At 44.8% G+C, this 20977-nt stretch overlaps 1 protein-coding gene across 5 annotated transcripts in view; it reads left to right on the plus strand.

The window, feature by feature from the left end:
• The window catches only part of PAK1 (p21 (RAC1) activated kinase 1), a 128788-nt gene that overhangs the window by 94045 nt on the left and 13766 nt on the right, over positions 1 to 20977 (plus strand). For all 5 annotated transcript variants that reach the window (XM_063127261.1, XM_063127257.1, XM_063127258.1 and 2 more), the window contains exons 6-11: positions 2501 to 2617; positions 5372 to 5564; positions 9029 to 9092; positions 9738 to 9786; positions 13799 to 13911; positions 20199 to 20316. In XM_063127261.1, coding sequence (XP_062983331.1) covers positions 2501 to 2617; positions 5372 to 5564; positions 9029 to 9092; positions 9738 to 9786; positions 13799 to 13911; positions 20199 to 20316 — 654 coding nt within the window. The remainder of the gene's footprint in view (positions 1 to 2500; positions 2618 to 5371; positions 5565 to 9028; positions 9093 to 9737; positions 9787 to 13798; positions 13912 to 20198; positions 20317 to 20977) is intronic.

Below are 20977 nucleotides of genomic sequence, written 5' to 3' on the forward strand. Positions count from 1 at the left end.
TGAGATCATTTTTGAGGGAGGGAGAGAGAGATAAAATCATGTTTTGCAGACTCTTCTGTTCCCAGGCAATCTTCCTGGTGATGGCTGGACGTATGTTCGGATTTTTTTTTTTTTACTATAGTCTCCATCCACTACCTCCCGACGTTTTACGTGTCATTTGCATCCTCTGCACCCATATTCCTCCACTTGGAACCAACCCTACACTCTCCCCCCCTCTCCCCAATTTGGAACCAACCATTTTAAAATTGCCCCGGATTTTGCAAGCATGGATTCATTAGTTCAACCATTTGCAATGCCACATTTTCTACCACAAGGGACCCCGCAGTAGTTTACATTCATATTAAAAAATACGTAAAGCCAATAAATTGTTTATAGTAAAACAAACAAGAATTTTAATGGGCACCAAGAAGCAACAAACAAAACGTGGCATCTGGTTATATATGAAAGGGCGTTAATTGCATTGTATGATAAACATGAAATTTAACCGTGTCTCTTGAAATATCTGTTCTATCTGCAAAATCCAGGGGTTCAAACCTTAAATCCCAAGATTGGTGTCTGCCATGACACAGGCTTTTTACAACAGGCCTGTCCACAGACACTCCCTGCTCAATCTAAGCACCACCACTTTATGAGCCTGAGGTGAGGGACAAACACCACCTTTCTACAAACTTTGTGGAGAAAGGGGATAAACAGGGATAATTTCAGGAATAAAATAATGCGCTGTGAATTATATGTGCTGATGGTGAATTAATGCCTACTCCGAGGGAAACTCGGAGGATGGCAACAAGGGAGAGGGCCTTTTCAGTGGTGGCCCCCCGACTGTGGAATGATCTCCCCGATGAGGCTCGCCTGGCGCCAACATTGTTATCTTTTCGGCGCCAGGTCAGGACTTTTCTCTTCTCCCAGGCATTTTAACAGCATTTAATAACGATAAGTTTGTTTTTAATGGACCCCAGAATTGTTGTTTTTAAATGGATACTTTTTATTTATTTATTATTTTACTTAAAGCATTTTTATAGCGCCGCCTCACCATTTCTGGCAGCGAGGCGCTTTACAATAACACATAAAACAATTTCATTAAAACCCTCAACCCACATTACAGCAATTCCATTAAAACCCTCACCCTCAAACCATTAAAAGCCCTCAACCCCAATTTAAACCACCCCCTCCCCAGACTCTTGTGAAAATAAAAACGCCTTACAAAGGCGTTTGAAGCAATTGAAAGTGGGAGCCGGTCGAATCTCCAGTGGCACATTGTTCCATAACCGGGGGCCAGCCACTGAAAAAGCCCTGGCCCCCGCACATTCCAATTTGTAATGGGGGACCATCAGGGCACCCTGCTCCTGAGAGCGAGTCTGCCAATGTACAGCCTGTAGGCGTTGGATTTGCTTCAAGGGAAGCCCTGTATACAACAGGTTGCAATAGTCCAGTTTGGAAAGAACCAGGGCCTGGACTGCGGCCTCTGACAGAAAGGGGCGAACTGTTGTTTTTATACTGTTGTTTTTATGTTTTTGACGATTTTTAAATTTTGTATACTTTTTTTTTAATGTTTACCATTTTAAATTGTTGTAAACCGTCCAGAGACCTTCGGCTGTGGGGCGGTATATAAATGTAATAAATAAATAAATAAATAATGTCAGAACAGGTGTTATATGTATATAACTGCAGATGATAAATGCCAAGGAGACACATGGTTTTTTTGTGGTAGTAAAACAAACTGAATAAAAATTTATTTCAATGTTCACAAACTTTGTTTCATAATAAAACTTTTCAGACCCTTGTTAAAACCTCTCATCCAATCCTTTCTCTCTTCTCATACACACTTTCCTTTCTCTCACACCTTCACTCTTGAACTTTCTTAATTATCAGGATTGTTTAATATACACCAACTGACTATCTGCACACTACACTCAAAAGACAACCCTCTCTACCCTGATCCTCTAATTCTCCCCTCGAACCAAAGTACTTAAAAAAACCCACCTTATCCCCTCAGTCATTCCCTTATATATCCTTCTCCCCCATCCTAAGATATTCAGTCTCCAACCACTCAGGTCAACATTCTAAACACAATAGACTTGTGGGATGTAACGCCACAGTGTCCTACAAGGAAAGGACACCCCCTTCATCCCCCCCAAAATGTGTAGTGAACGAAGGAACATAACACATACTCAGAGTGGTGTGTAATCCTGTGATCACAGTGAAGTCCGTACATTTTATTCTGTTTTTATTTTTATTTTATCTTGTGCACCGCTCCGAAATTTTCAATGGGGAGCAGTATATAAACATTGTAAATAAAATAAATAAATAAGTTGGTAGTGTTCATGGAATTTAGCACCCAGAGTGTTCCAGATTTAATTTAAAATACAAACGTAGCTTCTAGTCCTTATTATTTGTGAAGACAGGCCATTCTGGGCCATTTTTGTTTTTAATGCGTAGTGTTCTGTATATTTCTTCTAGCCAGATAGTTAGTTTTCCTCCCTCCTGAATTGTTTCCATGTAGAATGTGAAGGCAGTGTCCGAGACCCCTGCTGTCCCCCCGGTTTCTGAAGATGAGGATGACGAGGATGATGCTGCCCCTCCCCCGGTCATTGCCCCTCGGCCCGAGCACACAAAATCCGTGAGTAGTCTCAAAACAATTGGGCAATTTTGCCTCATCCCGAGGGAGCATTTATGCAGGTAACTTGTTCGCCGTTAAGTGCGATGTAATCCAGATAGGGTGGTTGGAGAAGTAGCCCAACCATGGTTTTGTGCACTGGTTCCCAGTGGAGAGCCTCGTGTGGCACAGAGCGGTAAAGCAGCAGTTTCTGCAGCTGAAACTCTCCCCACGGCCTGAGTTCGATCCCAGCAGAAGCTGGTTTCAGGCAGCTGGCTCGGGTCGACTCAGCCTTCCATCCTCCCGAGGTCGGTAAAATGAGTACCCAGTTAGCTGGGGGAAAGGTAATCACGGCCGGGGAAGGCAACGGCAAACCACCCCGCTATAAGGCCTGCCAAGAAAACATCAGCGAAAGCTGGCGTCCCTCCAAGAGTCAGTAATGACTCAGTGCTTGCACGAGAGGTTCTTTTCCTTCCCTTCCCAATGGGCATTGTGGTTGAGCTGGTCCAACACATCAGGAGGGCATTAGATTGGGGAAGGCTGCTATTGGTCTATCCAGTTTATGGTGGTCTCCTCCAGGGGGTGTCCAACCCTTTTGGGCTAGAGGTCACATCTGGAATTTTGTGGGAGTACCATGGGTGTTTCTCACAAAATGGCTTCCATGGGGGCACCTTAACCATTCATAAAATGGCTGCCATGGTGGGCATGGCTGGTCACAGAAAGCTCATTTTCCAGAAGCCAAACTGCGAGACTAAAAGAAAAACAAGCTGCTGATTACCCTAAGTACACGACAGAGGTGGAGTTTGAGCTCCAAAGCACATAACCGCTCTTTTGAACCCAAACAAAGATGGCTTCTTGTGGGCAGCACTTTTCTTCGCAGGAAGCCAGCCTCCCAGTTTGTTTTTAATTAAAACCAATCTTAAGAACTAAAACAAAAATCAGGAGGGGCAGGCACCAAGAGAGGTGTCCATGGGCACATTGGCCTATTGGAGATCCCCCCAAGATCTACCTGGATGCAGCCACAATCCATGATTTGGTACTAGGAATTATTACCAGCTCTACCTGCAGATGGCCGGTGATTGAACTAGGGAGCTTTTGCATGTGCTTGACTACGCCCCTTCCCTGATCGAATGCAGCATTGAACCAGTTCACACATAACGGTAGCAGATCATAGGTTAATTAACCCATGATTTGTCAGGTCATATACCATGCGCAAGCAATTTCTGATTTAAATATGCAACCTCCAATCCGCCCAATAGAAGATTGCTTCATGATGTGCAAATCTGGACATTATGGGTTATTCGTGAGTTAAACAACCCAAAGTTAAGCTGTGGTTAGTTCTTAAGTAAACCAACGAATAACCCATAGTGTTCAGCTTTGCACGTCCCATCCCAAGGCCTCCCATGATTGGGTCAATCAGAGGTTGCATATTCAAATTAGAAGCAGCTCAGGCAAATTGTAGGTTAATTAGTTAATCGACGACTTGCTGCGGTTATGTGTGAACATAACTGATGATGTTTTCCAAAAGGAGCCAGCCAGATGTCTGTAGGTCAGCCTTCCTCAACCTGGGGCGCTCCAGATGTGTTGGACTACAACTCCCAGAATGCCCCAGCCTGGCTGGGGCATTCTGGGAGATGCAGTCCAACACATCTGGAGCGCCCCAGGTTGAGGAAGGCTGCTGTAGGTGTTAAAGAGCAGGGCATAACAGTAAGGGCCAAGGCTGTGTGTATCCCCACACTAAAATAAATACCTTACTTAAAAATCAATATGGAACTGGAATTCTATGCTCAATAGTACATTCTGTGCTCTTCTGAAATTGCGACAAATACGCGGCGTTAACAGCCTTTCCTTATTGCTTGTCTCTAGCATTTGCGGCTTGAGATATTTTCTGCCATGTCTCAAAGTTTCACTTCGCAATTGTGGCTAATGGCTATTGATAGACCTTCCCTCCATCAATTTGTTGGCCACTTGCCTGGAGTTGCTTTTAAAATGGATCCATCAGCACATCTGGTGGTAGTGAGTTCCATAAGCAGATTATGTGTCTGCATAAAGAAGTGTTTTTGTCAGTAATTTCTTTCAAATGAGAAGCAGTATATAAGTGCTGCTAATAAGTAAATAGCATTAAGCTGTGCGTTGTTTGTTGAAATCGGGCTTGTTGTTCTGTGCGAACCCATCCCCGCAATTAGCGAGGTATAAACCACAAGTAAAATCCGTGGTTTGTTGTTGGCTTATGAAGTCTGGCTTCTCTAAACCATAGCTTGTTGTGCTGTCTGAACCCAGAACCGTGGCTTATACCTGGATTGTTTGCGCTGCTGTCCGCCCTGAAATAGAGGCACCCAACAAGAGACGCCTGAAAATGAAACTGCTCTCTAGGTTAACAAAACGGGCAGAACGAAACAAACCAGAAAGAGTGAAAACAAGCCATGGTTTGTTTGCTTGTCTGCAAGGCAATTCATGGCTATAACAACAGACCATGGTTAACATAAACCAGAGATTAATGTTATGTGCCATCGCAGTCAGTGTTAGTTATGTGCCATCGCAGTCAGTATTTTGGCAACATTTACATACCCTATTTCTTCGATTCTAAGACGCACTTTTTTCCCCATATAAACATCTCTAAAAACGGGGTGCGTCTTAGAATCGTGGGTACGATTATTATTCTTAGAATCAAAGCTTTTTTTCCTGTTGGTGGTACTGAAATTAGTGTGCATCTTACAATCGATGGCATCTTACAATCGAAGAAATACGGTATATTTCTCCCCCTTCTCATAAATTTAGATATATACTCGATCTGTGATAGAGCCCCTTCCTCCAGCCCCAACCAGAGACGTGGCCACCTCTCCGCCTCCCAGCTCTCCGCTCCCCTCTCCTTCCGAAATCAACATGACACCCCCCGATACACTGACGAGGAATGCAGAGAAACCGAAGAAGAAACCCAAAATGACCGATGAAGAGATCTTGGAAAAACTAAGTAAGTCTCTGGCTCTTGGGTTTCTGAATGGTATATTTGGGGTGTGTGTGTGTGTGTGTGTGGCTGTGGCACCTCCTGTCAAGTGGCCAGGCCCTCGCGGCCTCAGAATGGTGGTTCCAGGCAAAATCATCCCTCACCGCACTTCACTTCGTGTTTTGGGCGACGTGTCGGCCAGCGGAGGCGCAAACTCTAGCACTTCCAGTGTGGAAGAAAGGTTTGTTTTTGAAAAGCTCTCTGCTTTCTCAAAGCTCTCACAGTGATGTCAGTGGTGGGTTGTGTGATAACTCAGCTTCTCTAAATAGATAGCGCGTGTGCGCGCCTGTGTTAGGTGTGAATGTCAGAGTCACCTGAGACATTGCTCTTAGTCTCAGGACTTTGGGATGTGCAAGACGGTAGTCTCGCTATATTAAAAAAGCCCTGCTGGATCAGAGCAAGGGGTCCATCGTATCCAGCATCCCACAGTGGCTAACCAGATCCCCACAAGCAGGACGTGTAAGGGCTCCCTCCCAGTCCGGTTCCCTAGCAACTAGTGTCCAGACAGTGGAGGCTGGTGGCTCCGATGTCAGTGGGGCAGTGAATCTGCTGTGGGTTTCAGCCAGACCACTAAAGGAGTTATCCAAAGTTGGATATAGCCATCATGATGTTTGCCCTGTCCTGGACAGGGTTGCACTCTCCCTAAAGGATTGGGCCCATAGTTTGGGAGTGCTCATGGATACAGAACTGTCACTTGAGGCACAGGTGAACTCAGTGGCAAAGAGCACCTTTTATCAGCTTAGGCTGATATACCAACTACGCCCTTATCTGGACAGAGATAGCCTATCTACAGTGATCCATGCTCTGATAACCTCTCGTTTGGATTACTGCAATGCGTTATACGTGGGGCTGCCTTTGAAAATGATCCGGAAGCTTCAACTGGTACAAAACAGGGCAGCCCGTTTACTAACAGGGACTGGCTGGCGAGATCACATCACGCCAGTCCTTTTCCAGCTTCATTGGCTGCCAGTCCAGGTCCGAGCCCAGAGCCCAATTCAAAGTACTGGTTCTAACATTCAAAGCCCTAAACGGTTTGGGGCCAGGTTATTTGAAGGAACGCCTCCTCCCATATGTGCCTGCTCGGACCTTAAAATCATCTACAGGGGCCCTTCTCCGTGAGCCCCTGCCAAAGGAAGTGAGGCAGGTGGCTACTAGAAGGAGGGCTTTCTCCGCTGTGGCACCCCAGTTGTGGAATGAGCTCCCCAGAGAGGTCCGCCTGGCTCCTACACTGTACTCCTTTCGTCGCCAGCTGAAGACCTTTTTATTCTCTCAGTATTTTAACAACTAATTTTAACTTACACTTAAATTTTACTGTTTTAATTTTGTATTTTAATCTTATATCAACTTCTGCTGTGTAGGTTTTATCCTGGTTGTGCTTTTTGTACTGTATTTTGTATTTGTGTTTTTAGATTGTTGGTTGTTTTATTATGTTCTTCATGGTTTTAATTTTTGTAAACTGCCCAGAGAGCTTCGGCTATTGGGCGATATAAAAATCTAATAAATAAAAAATAAATAATTGTAAAAAATAAATAATTGTAAACCGCCCAGAGAGCCCTGGCTGTGGGAGTGGTATATAAGTGTAATAAATAAATAAAACATAATAAAAATGACTACTCTGCTTCCCGGAAGCCCATAAATAGGACATAAAGGCTACTGTAGCCTTCTCCATCTAATTTCCCATTCTGTCCCCCCTGGCATACACAGGGATACTGTGTCTCAACTTGAATGTTCAATTTAGCTATATTGGCTACGATTACTTATTGGTAGGCTGTCCTCCATATATCTGTCTAGCCCTGTTTTAAAGCCATCTATGTCTGTGGCCATCCCTATATTTTGTGGTGACACATTCTATAAATCTCACGTTGTGCAAAGTAGTGCTGGTTTTTTATCCGTCCCGAATCTGCTGCCCATCAATTTCATTGGATGGCCTCGAGTTATAGTATTGGAGAAAATACCTCCCGTCCTCTCTCTATCCCCTCTTTCTCCGCACCATGACCGTAACCGTGGCAAATAAATTACAATTAGTAGTTAGCTTAACTGAGAGTTGTTTTAACACACAACTAACCTATAATATCTGGATTCGAACGTCACATAACAAAAAGGGCTGTGGAACATGTCTGGCGTGCACCCAGGCAAATTGTGGGTTAATTAACCCACAATTTGCTGTCATTATGTGTGAAAAGCCCCCATGCTTCCTGCATAATTTTAATAGTACTCTTATGATATCCACACGCCCTCCTCCAAACTTTTCCATATAGGGAACATGTTCTAATGCAGCTTTCCTGTTCTTGATGCCCTCCAAATAATTTGTACTACAACTCCCAGCATTCCTGACCATTAGCTGTGTTGGCTGGGGTTGATGGGGATTGAAGTCCAACATATCTGACGGGTACTAGGCAGGCTGGGGAAGGCTGTAATCTAATCCCTTGATCCTTTTGATTTTCCCTTAAATTACTCGTGGGCTGCAAAAGTACATTGAAGTCTTTGTTTCTGCGCTGTAAACTTCTAACCTGGACACTTCTTCCATAATTTTCTGACAAATGTGATTACTTGGAAAACTGTAGGAAGTGGACTGCATGCCCAAGGCACTGAGGTCTTACTTGGAGCTGTGATGGATCAGCTGAGGTTCCGCAAAACGTATTTTTAAATTTGCAGAGGAGCAGAGTTGTCTTTCAATGCTCTTCACTTTTGTCAAATAATAATAATAATAATAATAATAATAATAATAATAATAATAATAATAATATATTTCTTACCTGCCTCTCCATCCTGATTGAGGCGGGGATCAACAGTAAGTATAAAATACGTCAAATACTGATTAAAAACACAGTATACGTTGTTAAAACTTTCTAAAAAAAAACCCTAAAAGCATCCTAAAATTCCACTGGATAGGCTTGCCAGAAGAGATCAGTCTTTATAGCTTTCTTAAATGCTAAAAGACTGTTAAGTTGATGAATGTCCTCCGGCAGGCCATTCCACAGTCTGGGAGCAGCAGAAGAGAAGGTCCTCTGGGTAACAGTTGTTAATCTAGTTAACCTGGGTATGCGGGGCGGACTGTATGGGAGAAGGCGATCCCACAGGTAGCCTGGACCCAAACCATGTAGCGCTTTAAAGGTGATAACCAACACTTTATACTTCGCCCGGAAACTAATTGGCAGCCAGTGAAGAGATTTTAAGACTGGTGTGATGGGGTCACCCCTAGGTGTACCAGTGACCAACCTGGCTGCCATATTTTGAACTAGTTGAAGTTTCCGGACTAGGCACAAAGGTAGCCCTATGTAGAGCGCATTGCAGAAGTCGAGCCTCGAAGTTACCAGCGCATGCACTACTGTCTTTCGGTCTTCCCACTCTAGGAAGGGGCGCAGCTGGCAAAATAAAAATCCTAACTGTGGTGTTTGCTTCTCCCAATGCTTTTTTTTGTTTATTTGAAGGAGGTATAGTCAGCGTGGGCGACCCCAAGAAGAAATATACAAGCTTTGAGAAGATCGGGCAAGGGTCAGTATATGGTTGCCAACTTCCTCTACCTCTTCTGTCTTGAACATGAAGCAAGCTTGGAGCTGGCATTGCTAGAAGTGCCCTTTCCTTCTTTGCTAAAGTAAAGCTAGCAGTTGTGGTAGCAAATTACCGGCTTGCACTCATTTAGCTTTGAAGCCTTCTGTAGCAGTTTGCCATCATAAACTGGCAGCATTTTCTTTTTAACACTGTCCAGGGGCTACAGAAATTGTACCCGATCCTCCTAAAGCTGTCCACCCCTCCTCTACTGGGTTGGCGAACCCTGCCTGCTTTGGATCGATGCCTTATTGACAAAGCTGGTTGCAGGCTACTTAACTTGAATTATTGTCTTCTGTATTTTCTCTTTCTTCTGGCTTTGCAATAGAACCTGGTTTATAACAGGCCAGAATTCGTCCTAATCTGCCTTTCTGCGAGAAGCAGAAGATTACAGGAAATGCAGGCTATTTATTTAACTAGTTTCTCTATCATCCTTAGAAGCAGTGTCCTTGGTGGTTCGGATAAGGAGCATACCAGCTTGTTATAATAACTGAACATTGCTTGCCAGCTAATACTTTTAGTTTGTGGATAAGACACTTGAGTGGGGTTTTTTTTAAAAAAAGGTGTTGTCCCCTTCTGTTTTGGTTTCAGAGCTTCAGGTACCGTTTACACAGCAATGGATGTCGCTACAGGGCAGGAGGTAAGTGGTATGAGTAGCCTTCTCCTAAAATGATCTTTGGTGCAAAAATTGATCACCGAATGCTCAAGGAAACCATTCTAAATTGCTGATCAGTGCTCCTCGTCTGCAGCCATTGAGACGAACGATTCGATGCATATCGATTGAATTGTGGCTTCTGTTTGGAACTAGGCTCTGTTCCAAAGTGACATGATTGAATCAGACTTGCTTTTTAAAAAGTCAGCTTCTTGGAAAATCGGTCCGGTATAAAACAGTATCCTAAGCCTAAGGGTCTGGTCAGTGTCTGAATGGGCCTGGAAGTGCTACCTCCAGTATCCGAGGCAATAAGCCTGTGTGCACCAGTTGCTGGGGAACATGGGTGGGAGAATGCTGTTGCATTGTGTCCTGCCTTGTTGGTCTCTGGTCGACAGCTGGTTGGCCACTGAGTGAATAGAGTGCTGGATGGTCTGATCCAGCAGGGCTCTCCTGGTGTTCTTATGTTCTTATGCTATATAGATCACGTTGGATCCCTTCATGGAAGGGAGGCTGAATTTTATAGAACCATAGCCTTGGAAGGGGTCTTGGAAATCATCCAGTCCAACCCCTGCTCGGCTGAGGCTCTGCAATGCAGGATGCAGCCACAGCGTCTCCGACAGATGGCTGCCCCAGCCTCCGTTTAAACCAGCCAAGGGGAACCATCCACTTACTGTTAGGAAGTGTCTCCTAATGTTCAACCCAAATTTGTTTCTCCACAACTTCAAACATTCATTCTAGTCCTCTTAAGAACATAAGAAGAGCCCTGCTGGATCAGACCAAGAGTCCATCTCGTCCAGCATTCTGTTCACTCATTAGCCCATCAGCTGCACATGGGAAACATGGATTACCCCCTCACTCCTTCACCAATAGTCTTGGGCACTGGATAGTGATTGGAAACAATTCAATGTGTTTAGCTCAATCTGAACATGTATGGACCTGGGTAGAGGGGGGTGGGGCAGGGAAGGGGTGTCTATGGAAACTTACAGGACCTAGGAAGTAGTGGGCCTTCTGGGAAAGCTACTGTAAAATCAGCCCCTCTTTTGACTTAGATCATACTATTTCCTCCCTTTGTATACTTTTAATGTTTACTATATTTAACTTTTGTAAACCACCCAGAGAGCTTCAGCTATGGGGCGGTATATAAATGTAACAAATAAATAAATAAATAAACAGCACCCTCCCACCCATGTTCCCCAACAATTGGCGTACATAGGCATCCTGCCTCTTATATTGAGGGTAGTATATAGCCATCAGGTCTAGTAGCCATGGTTAGCCTTCTCCTCTATGTTGCTGCTGTTGATTTATGTAGCTGTTAGTTTATATAGTGCCATTTATGTACGTTGTGCCTCACAAAGAAAATTTGACAGATCCCTACAACCTAAAACTAGCCTCAGGGAAACAACAGAGTGCCCAGTCACAGAGGTCATCCGGGGGCATGCTCCTGGTGGTTCCACCTAGACCCATCCTCCGACTGGAGTCCACCAGGGGAAGAGCCTTCAGCGTGGTGGCCCCCCTCCTGTGGAATTCCCTGCCTCTGGAGGTCAGGCAGGCGCCAACTTTGTACTCCTTTCGGCACCTCCTGAAAACATCATTATTCCAGGAAGCCGTTCCTTAATGACCAGCCGGGAGTCACTGTGTTTGTTTCTTTTCAAATCTGTTTTGAGTGTTTTATTCTGTTTTTATTTTCATTTTATCTTGTACACCGCTCTGAAATTTTCAATGGGGAGCGGTACATAAATATTGTAAATAAATAAATAATAAATAAACAGAGGAAGGGGAAAGAGATGGAGGCAGGTGAAAATGGGAAACGCTTCAAAAGTTGCTTTTTAGACCTGCACAGCTATTTTTCTTTTCACTTACTCTGAGTGTTGTTATTAAATATGGTTATCTGCACAGCTATTGTCCTTGCTAGTTATTTGCAATTGCATGTACTTTGCTTAGTTATAATACGCTATTGCAGCCTTCCCCAACTCGGGGCTTTCCAGCTGTGTTCTACTGCTGGCTGGGAATTGTGGGAGTTGCAGTTGAGCACATCTGGAGGGTGTGCCAGGTTGGGGAAGGCGGGGCTCTGGATTGCTCCAGAGGCTTCTGGGAAAAGATGAGTTCTGTAGAGGGAGGTGGTTGAACCAAGACAGCCTGGGAGGCAGTTCCAGGCCTCAGGGGCAGCGAGGGAGAAAATGCAGAGTCTGGGAGCATCGTCAAATGGATGAGGAGAATTGGGCTTCCGATTCCATATAGAATTCAGTATAAGCTTCTTTTGCTGACATGGAAAGCTTGTCAAGGTCTTGCGCCTTCTTATTTTTATTTATTTATTATTTATTTATTACATTTTTATACCACCCAATAGCCGAAGCTCTCTGGGCAGTTCACAAAAATTAAAACCATAATAAAACAACCAACAGGTTAAAAGCACAAATACAAAATACAGTATAAAAAGCACAACCAGGATAAAAACCATGCAGCAAAATTGGTATAAGATTAAAATACAGAGTTAAAACAGTAAAATTTAAATTTCAGTTAAAATTAAGTGTTAAAATACTGAGAGAATAAAAAAGTCTTCAGCTGGCGACGAAAGGAGTACAGTGTAGGTGCCAGGCGGACCTCTCTGGGGAGCTCATTCCACAACCGGGGTGCCACAGCAGAGAAACCCCTCCTCCTAGCAGCCACCTGCCTCACTTCCTTTGGCAGGGGCTCATGGAGAAGGGCCCCTGTAGATGATCTTAAGGTCCGGGCAGGTACATATGGGAAGAGGCGTTCCTTCAAATAACCTGGCCCCAAACCGTTTAGGGCTTTAAATGTCAATACCAGCACTTTGAATCGGGCCCGGACCTGGACTGGCAGCCAATGAAGTTGTAAAAGGACTGGCGTGATGTGGCTCGTTCCACAACTGGGGTGCCACAGCAGAGAAAGCCCTCCTCCTCTACCTAGTAGCGAAAAACTGTCCCCTTACAACACACACTGTTCATTATGGGAATGCTTGATGCCCTTTATGCCTTGTTTGGGATTTGCCAATGGGCCTGTTCAGAAGACACCTTAAACCCTGCTGGTTAAGGCTTTTGGTTAAGCAGCATGGTTTAAGGTGTCTTGTGCGATGCGTTTTGCTAAATCCTGGTCACTTCCTAACCCCAGTTGGACTGTCTGCAGCAGGGTTAGCGGCACTAACCGTGGCTTAAAAGTGTTGTGTGCGACAGCATGGCTTGTGGTTAGTGCTAACCCCAGAGAACCGCAGTTTCGCTAACCACGGTCCCTGAGGTGTCATCTGAACGGGCCCAATCTGAATAATCTTGAATGTACGTTGGCAACCTTGCAGCAGTGCCAACAGGAATTTCTGAATCTGATTGCTAGAATTGGGGTTGGTTCACCTGTGTGTTTTCAATAGTTCAGTTCCTCAGTAGTGCAATCACCCAGAATGGTGGCTGCATGGGAAAGTATTGCATTTTCAGGGGACGTCAGAGGGCGATAGAGGTAGTTCCATCCATGGCATTAGATCTGGGGTGGGCCATTCAGACATGCGAGCTGCCACTTGATGCTGAGGCGGTTTTTGTGAACCGCCCAGAGAGCTTCGGCTATTGGGCGGTATAGAAATGTAATAAATAAATAAATAAACATGCCTGTCTAAACCAGCTCTTAGCGGGGAAATTATAGCAGGCATTCAGGGCCATGGCTAGACCACCACTGATATGTTTAGGGTTTCACCTTGAGGTGCTGCAAGATGGGGCAGCAGGTGAGGAGAGATGGAGAGAGGTTGCAGCAGAGGACTTGGCCTAGGTGTTGAGGCCTAGTGACTTGATACTGATAGTGTCTGTTTACTGCATAGACTTCTTCAATGACTTCTACCTGCCCTCAGGCGTCCATTTTACTAACTGAGGGGAATTTCTCTCTGACTTTGGGACATGGTTCTTCTGCCCTTTGTCAAGAATTCAGAGTTTGAAAATGAAATTGGGACAACCAACGTAATAATTATAATGCTTTTGCTCTTGTTCTCTGTCCCCAATTTCAGGTGGCAATCAAACAGATGAATTTGCAGCAGCAGCCCAAGAAAGAGCTGATCATAAATGAAATCCTCGTCATGAGGGAAAACAAGAACCCCAATATCGTCAACTACCTGGACAGGTATTATTTGCCGTCCCGTAAGAGGGGAATTCATTAGTTGGGTATCATTTAGTTTAGAGCCAAATCTGGTCTAATGGATGTTAATTGTGGATTGCCCTTTGAGCAATTGTTGGGTAACAATTCTTGTGGCCTTCCGTTTGCTAAACAGCTTGAAACGTGGATGTATGAAGGACCCTATGCCCATTCTTTAGGTTCGTCTTCTATAACCTTGCTCTAACTATCTGAGAATAGGTGGGTGTCAGCCAGTAACAGGGCCTATTCTGTGGTGACACCGTATTTATGGAATACCTTCTTCAGGCATTTTTGCTTAGCGCTGACTCTCCTTTTAATTTTTCAAGCCATAAGCTGAAGCCGTTTTAAGAAGCTGTCTGAGGCATCTTGCCTAATTAAATTATTGATTTAAATAAATCAATAAAATGCAATAAATAAATAAATAGATAAATTATTGATTTATCTGGAACACTGACTGGCAGCAACTTTCCAGGGTTTCAGACTGGAGTCTCTCCTATTCTTACCGCGAGATGCTAAATATTGAATTTAGGATGCTTTGCATAGGTCATTCATGCAACTGTTCTGTTGCTGCTGCTCCTTCAAAATCTGGATTTTGTATTTTACTTCCAACATTTTGGAGGCTGCAAGCCAACTTTGAGTCATGGAATGGCGGGAATATACATGTTTTAAATAAATAACCAGGGTGCAAAGCCTCCTGAGAGAAGCCATGGACACACAAAATCAAGGTTCAATTTAATTAATAAATAAATAAAAACAGTAAGTCAAGTAAGGCATGTTCATTCTGGGATGTGGCGAGGTTGTTGTTTATTCGTTCAGTCGCTTCCGACTCTTCGTGACTTCATGGACCAGCCCACGCCAGAGCTTTCTGTCGGCCGTCGCCGCCCCTAGCTCCCCCAAGGTCAAGTCCGTGACCTCCAGAATGTGGGGGTAGGGGACTCAAAATTATCCACCCAGATAACCTAAATTTTATGTGCTAAGAAAAGTGGAATTCTGTGACTAGGACCTACTCTACACCAAGCAGGATATTGTATTATGAAAGCGATATATAAAAGGCAGGAGCCACACTACTGCTTTATAGCGGTATTGAAGTGCACTGATAACTGTTGGGGCCCATTGACACATAACATATACCGCTTTCATAGTGCAATATCCTGCTTGGTGTAGATTAGGCCTTTATTAAGAGAGATCAGGGCTGTGCATACGCAAAGATTCCTGGGAGCACAGAAACAGAATGTGATCCTGGGCACAGAATCTAGTTTCATTAAAACACATACACACACGCATTCAACTTTCATTTTTTAAAAAAACCTAACATGTTTCTAGTCCTTCTCATCACAACGACATGCTCAAAAGCTTTTGGACAATGCCTACCCAAATCAGAAGCCAGAGAGGTGACAGTGTAAGATTCCCACCGGCTGGAAGCAGGAGTTAAGTTCCTTGCAGAGCAAGGCAGGCGGTGAAGAGAAGCATCAGTGATATAAAAGACCGACGAGTTAACTCAAGATAAACTGGACAACTGTTGGGGCCCATTGACACATACAATATACTGCTTTCATAGTGCTACATCCTGCTTGGTGTGGCTCCTGCCTTTTATATACCAATATGCATCTTACCATAGATTAGGCCTATGTGTAGGTTATGCAAGTATGTTTGCATGACCTATTTGCTTATTTTGCATAATTTACTCTACTGCTCCTAGTGATGGAGACGGTACTCAAGCCCCTTTCCCTTAATCCTGGAAACCTTCTATGCACCTCATGGGAAAGGCATGTAGGAGTACATTTTCTTGGGAATATTCACATGGCAGACAGTTCATGGGGGGCAATGGACCAAGTAAGATCAGACAACTTCATTCAAAGGGTGCCATTGCAGACAAGATCACGTGCGCTTTTCTGTTTCTGCCGTGAGTTTAAATCTTAGTTCACAGTAGACAGATGAGATTTCAGGTTACGTATCATAACTAACATTCAACCAAATGTGGGATTGTGGAGCGCTGCTGTTAAACATTCCACCCAGCCACTCCCAGGATAGCCGGTTCCATTCCCCCTCTTCTCCGCTCCACATTCCAGGTTTTGCGTTTTTCCGTCCACTAAGTCTTCACTGAGATGTTTTGGGACTTTTTTTCATCTTGTTTCACCCCCACCCTTAAAGACTTATTTTTTGTACTTCTGCAAACTTTGGGCCTCCCACAAGCTTCCCTGTTGTGCATGAGTGGTGCCCTTTTCTCTACATAAAGATCCTTATTCGGAGAATGAGTTCGCCTGGGGTATATAGGATGTGTACGTTTGCAGGAGGAGGTAGCAATCAACTTGGAGAACAATGAGACTCCTGTTTGGTTAGGGTAGTCTTGAGCAAGGACGGTACACATCTCATATTTGACCAAATCGTCTTCAAATTAAACCACAGTTTAAAAGCTGAGAGAAGTGTTTTTCCTAGCAGCCCTAATAGCAATTAACTTCTAAAGAGGTCTGATTTTCCAGAAAACGTCCGTCTCGTCTCTCAGCTGGTAGTTTTAGCACCTCCTGGAATAGGATCGTAGCTTTTGCAGTAACAAGGATAATCTCTCGAAGAAACAGTAAGAGCTTGTTAACTTCATGCAACCTCCAGCCTCAGTCAATCTGGATTTCTAACAGACAACAGGGCCTTGTGTATTTGATGGAAACCCTCCAACAATCCTATAAACCTTTGAGAAGGCAAAATTAGAATTTTTTAATTTTATTTATTTATTTATTACCCTTATATACCACCCCCATAGCCAGGGCTCTCTGGCGGTTCACAGAAATTCTAAAATTAAGATTAAAAACAAGTATACAAAATTTAAAATTCTAAAACACAGAACATACACACATAAAGCATTAAAAACCGTTAAAAAACACACCTAAACATGTGGGTGATTAAGATGTGCCGCCATATGCCTGGGCAAAGAGGAAAGTCTTAACCTGGCGCCGGAAAGATAGCGGCGTTGGTGCCAGGTGAGCCTCGTGAGGGAGATCATTCCACAGTCTGGGGGCCACCACCGAAAAGGCCCTGACCCTCGTTGCCACACTCCGAGCCCCTCTCGGAGTAGGCACCCGGAGGAGGACCTTAGATGTTGAACGTAGTGACCGGGTATATTCACGTCGGGAGAGGCGTTCCGTCAGGTATTGTGGTCCCAAGCCGTGTAAGGCTTTATAGGTCAAAACCAGCACCTTGAATTGGGCTTGGAAACATACAGGCAGCCAGTGCAAGCGGACCAGAGCAGGTGTTATATGGTTGAACCTTCTGGTTCCCGAAATCAATCTGGCCACTGCATTTTGCATGAGCTGCAGTTTCTGAACTGGCTTTAGGTCAGACTTGGAGCAGCCAGGCCAGGAGATCTTGGCTGGTGTAGTAGTTAGAGCACTGGACTGGGGAGATCCCCGCTCGGCCATGAAGCTCACTGGCTGACTTTGAGCCAGGCACTGACTCTGAGCCTAACCTACCTCACAAGGTTGTTGTGAGGATAAAAATGGAGAGGAGGAAGACGGTGTGAGCCACCTTGGGCCGCTTGGAGGAAAAAGCAGGATATAAGTACCACAGGTAGGATATAATTTAAAAAAGAATGGACCTCTTTAAGAAAAAATATAATATGAATAGTTGGCCAAAAGATATAAATCCGGCTTTACAGTCTTACCAGCTTCTTCTCCCTCCACCCTGCAAACTTGTGTAGCTTGTGAGAGTTAACCACTATTGCCTAATGCTTTCAAGATTATTTTGGCACTCTTACAGTCTAGTAATATGTGTATGTGTGTGTGTGCCTGTGTTTGTATAGACATAGGCATACACACACACGTATGTATTATTATTATTAGCTATTATTTGCGGCTGTTTATTACATTTATATCCCGCCTTTTTTCCTCCCAAGGAACCCAAAGCGGTGTACACAATCCTCATCCTCCCCATTTTATCCTCACAACAACAACCCCACGAAGTAGGTTGGGCTGAGAGTCTGTGACTGGCCCAAAGTCACCCAGTGGGCTTCCTTGGCTGAGTGGGGTCTAGAACCTTGATCTCCTGAGTTCCAGTCCAACACTCTAGCCCCTCCACCACACTGGCTATGTATATAGTGTGTGTGTGTGTTTGTGTGCAAAAAACACTGATTATCAGCTCTGGCCTAGTATTCATTTCTCAGGACTGCTCGATTCTTTTTAAAAATAAATAAATTAAAAGATGCTACTGAAGTCTTCTGAATGCCACACTAGAGACCTTCAAGAGGCAGCTGGACAGCCATCTGTCAGGGATGCTTTAGGGTGGATTCCTGCATTGAGCAGGGGGTTGGACTCGATGGCCTTGTAGGCCCCTTCCAATCTGCTATTCTATGATTCTATGAAGATGCTGCCCATAAGGGCTAACTGTGTGATGCTGTCCTTTCCTGGCCATCTTGCAAACATGCTGCGTTTGGCGTTTCCCTCTTCACCACTGAAAAGGGATCCAAGCTGTTCTGAATATTTTGCTTTTTCCTGTCCTACTGGCACAGGGACCATAGTGCTGCTGTTTCAACTGTGCTTGCTGGCAAACACTCTTATTTTATTTATTTATTTATTACATTTTTATACCGCCCAATAGCCGAAGCGCTCTGGGCGGTTCACAAAAATTAAAAACATAATGAAACAACCAACAGGTTAAAAGCACAAATACAAAATACAGTATAAAAAGCACAACCAGGATAAAACCACGCAGCAAAATTGATTTAAGATTAAAATACAGAGTTAGAAACAGTAAAATTTAAATTTAAGTTAAAATTAAGTGTTAAAATACTGAGAGAATAAAAAGGTCTTCAGCTGGCGACGAAAGGAGTACAGTGTAGGCGCCAGGCGGACCTCTCTGGGGAGCTCGTTCCACAACCGGGGTGCCACAGCGGAGAAACCCCTCCTCCTAGTAGCCACCTGCCTCACTTCCTTTGGCAGGGGCTCATGGAGAAGGGCCCCTGTAGATGATCTTAAGGTCCGGGCAGGTACATATGGGAGGAGGCGTTCCTTCAAATAACCTGGCCCCAAACCGTTTAGGGCTTTAAATGTCAATACCAGCACTTTGAATCGGGCCCGGACCTGGACTGGCAGCCAGTGAAGTTGTAAAAGGACTGGCGTGATGTGATCTCGCCGGCCAGTCCCTGTTAGTAAACGGGCTGCCCTGTTTTGTACCAGCTGAAGCTTCCGGACCGTTTTCAAAGGCAGCCCCACGTATAACGCATCGCAATAATCCGAACGAGAGGTTATCAGATAATGGATAACTGTAGCTTGAGATTCAAATGCCTCCCCCCCTCCCGAGGGCTCCTGAAGTAATGTCTACTGTCCCCTTGCTGCTGTTTTAGTTTATCTTTCATGTGCTGAGTTTAGCATTTTATAATAAACCCATTGTTTGATTTGATTCTTGTAAGCTGCTTTGGGTGTCTCATGTGAAGACAGGCAGGCAGGATGTAAATGTGTGCCGGAGATATATTTATAGTAAGGCAGGGCAGGGACTCCTGACCCACTTCGGAGACCGATTTCGAGCTTCCAAATTGGCCCTTTATGGCTGCCGTAATTTAAACATTCAATCTCGAAAACGATAGAGCCACCATCTTCCTTAAAAATGGCAGTTCTCATCAAGGATGGGGGGCTGCCGGACAGTTCGGGGAAGTCCCACGCGAGTAGTGGCTCACCACTGCCCCGGATCGAGCTGAAGCACTGTGGGCCCGGGCTGATCCGCTTTGGACCACTTTGACACAATACGAGCCTAATCCAGATTCGGACTGAGGTGGGCTGATTCGGCCTGCTTTGAACCCGAGGTGGTGCACAGACCTAATTTATAGCTTCCGTAGAGTTAGAAAGGGGTCATAGGGCCATCTAAGGTCACCCAGAAGGATGCAAGAAGAACACAATGGGCAACGGTTAATTCTCAGCAACTAGTAATCAGAGGCATGGAACTATGGGAAGAATTTCATCCTCCCTGAACTTATAGAGCCACTGGCCAATGGTGGTTGGGAATGATGGGAATTGGAATCCAACACATCTGAAGGGTGCCATGTTGGACAAGGCTGCTGGAAGGGCAGGTAAAGAGAAGGATGTCTTGAGCCGGAATTTGAATCCAGATCCGGCACCCTGCAAGGTCCAGTACATAGCTGACACTCTCTCCGTTACTTTACACTGGCTGTTTTGTGCTTCCAGCTTGCTGCGTTTTTTAAAAATAGCTCTGCTCTCAGGTTTGGCAGTGGGAGGGTAGGTGTGTTTGGCCGAGGGAACACAATGACCATCTGTTCTTTCTCTGGCTCACGGCAGTTACCTCGTAGGGGATGAGCTGTGGGTAGTCATGGAGTATTTGGCAGGCGGTTCGTTGACAGACGTGGTGACGGAGACCTGCATGGATGAAGGGCAGATAGCCGCTGTGTGCCGGGAGGTAAGGATTTTAATTCTATAAATATATATTTGTTCCAAAAGGAAATGCCAAGCTTTACTGATGGACAGGGTGTGTGGAGACAGTGGAGGCTGGTGGCTCTGAAATCAGGGGGGGGGTGAATCTGCTGTGCATTTCAGTCAGAACTCTAAAGGAGCTCTATCCAAGGTGCTAACCAAAACTCTAACTCTATCCAAGTTACAGCTCTGACTGAAGCATATTCAGAGGAGGGCAACCAGGATGATCGGGGTCTGGAAACAAGGCCCTATGAAGAGAGACTGAAAGAACTGGGCATGTTGAGCCTGGAGAAGAGGAGATTGAGGGGAGACATGAGAGCACTCTTCAAATACTTAAAAGGTTTTCACACAGAGGAGGGCCAGGATCTCTTCTCGATCCTCCCAGAGTGCAGGACACGGAATAACGGGCTCAAGTTACAGGAAGCCAGATTCCACCTAGACATCAGGAAAAAGTTCCTGACTGTTCGAGCAGTACGACAATGGAATCAGTTACCTAGGGAGGTGGTGGGCTCTCCCACACTAGAGGCCTTCAGGAGGCAGCTGGACAACCATCTGTCAGGGATGCTTTAAGGTGGATTCCTGCATTGAGCAGGGGGTTGGACTCGATGGCCTTATAGGCCCCTTCCAGCCCTACTATTCTATGATTT

Source organism: Elgaria multicarinata, chromosome 5 (assembly GCF_023053635.1).
Source record: "Elgaria multicarinata webbii isolate HBS135686 ecotype San Diego chromosome 5, rElgMul1.1.pri, whole genome shotgun sequence".
NCBI lineage: Eukaryota > Metazoa > Chordata > Lepidosauria > Squamata > Anguidae > Elgaria > Elgaria multicarinata.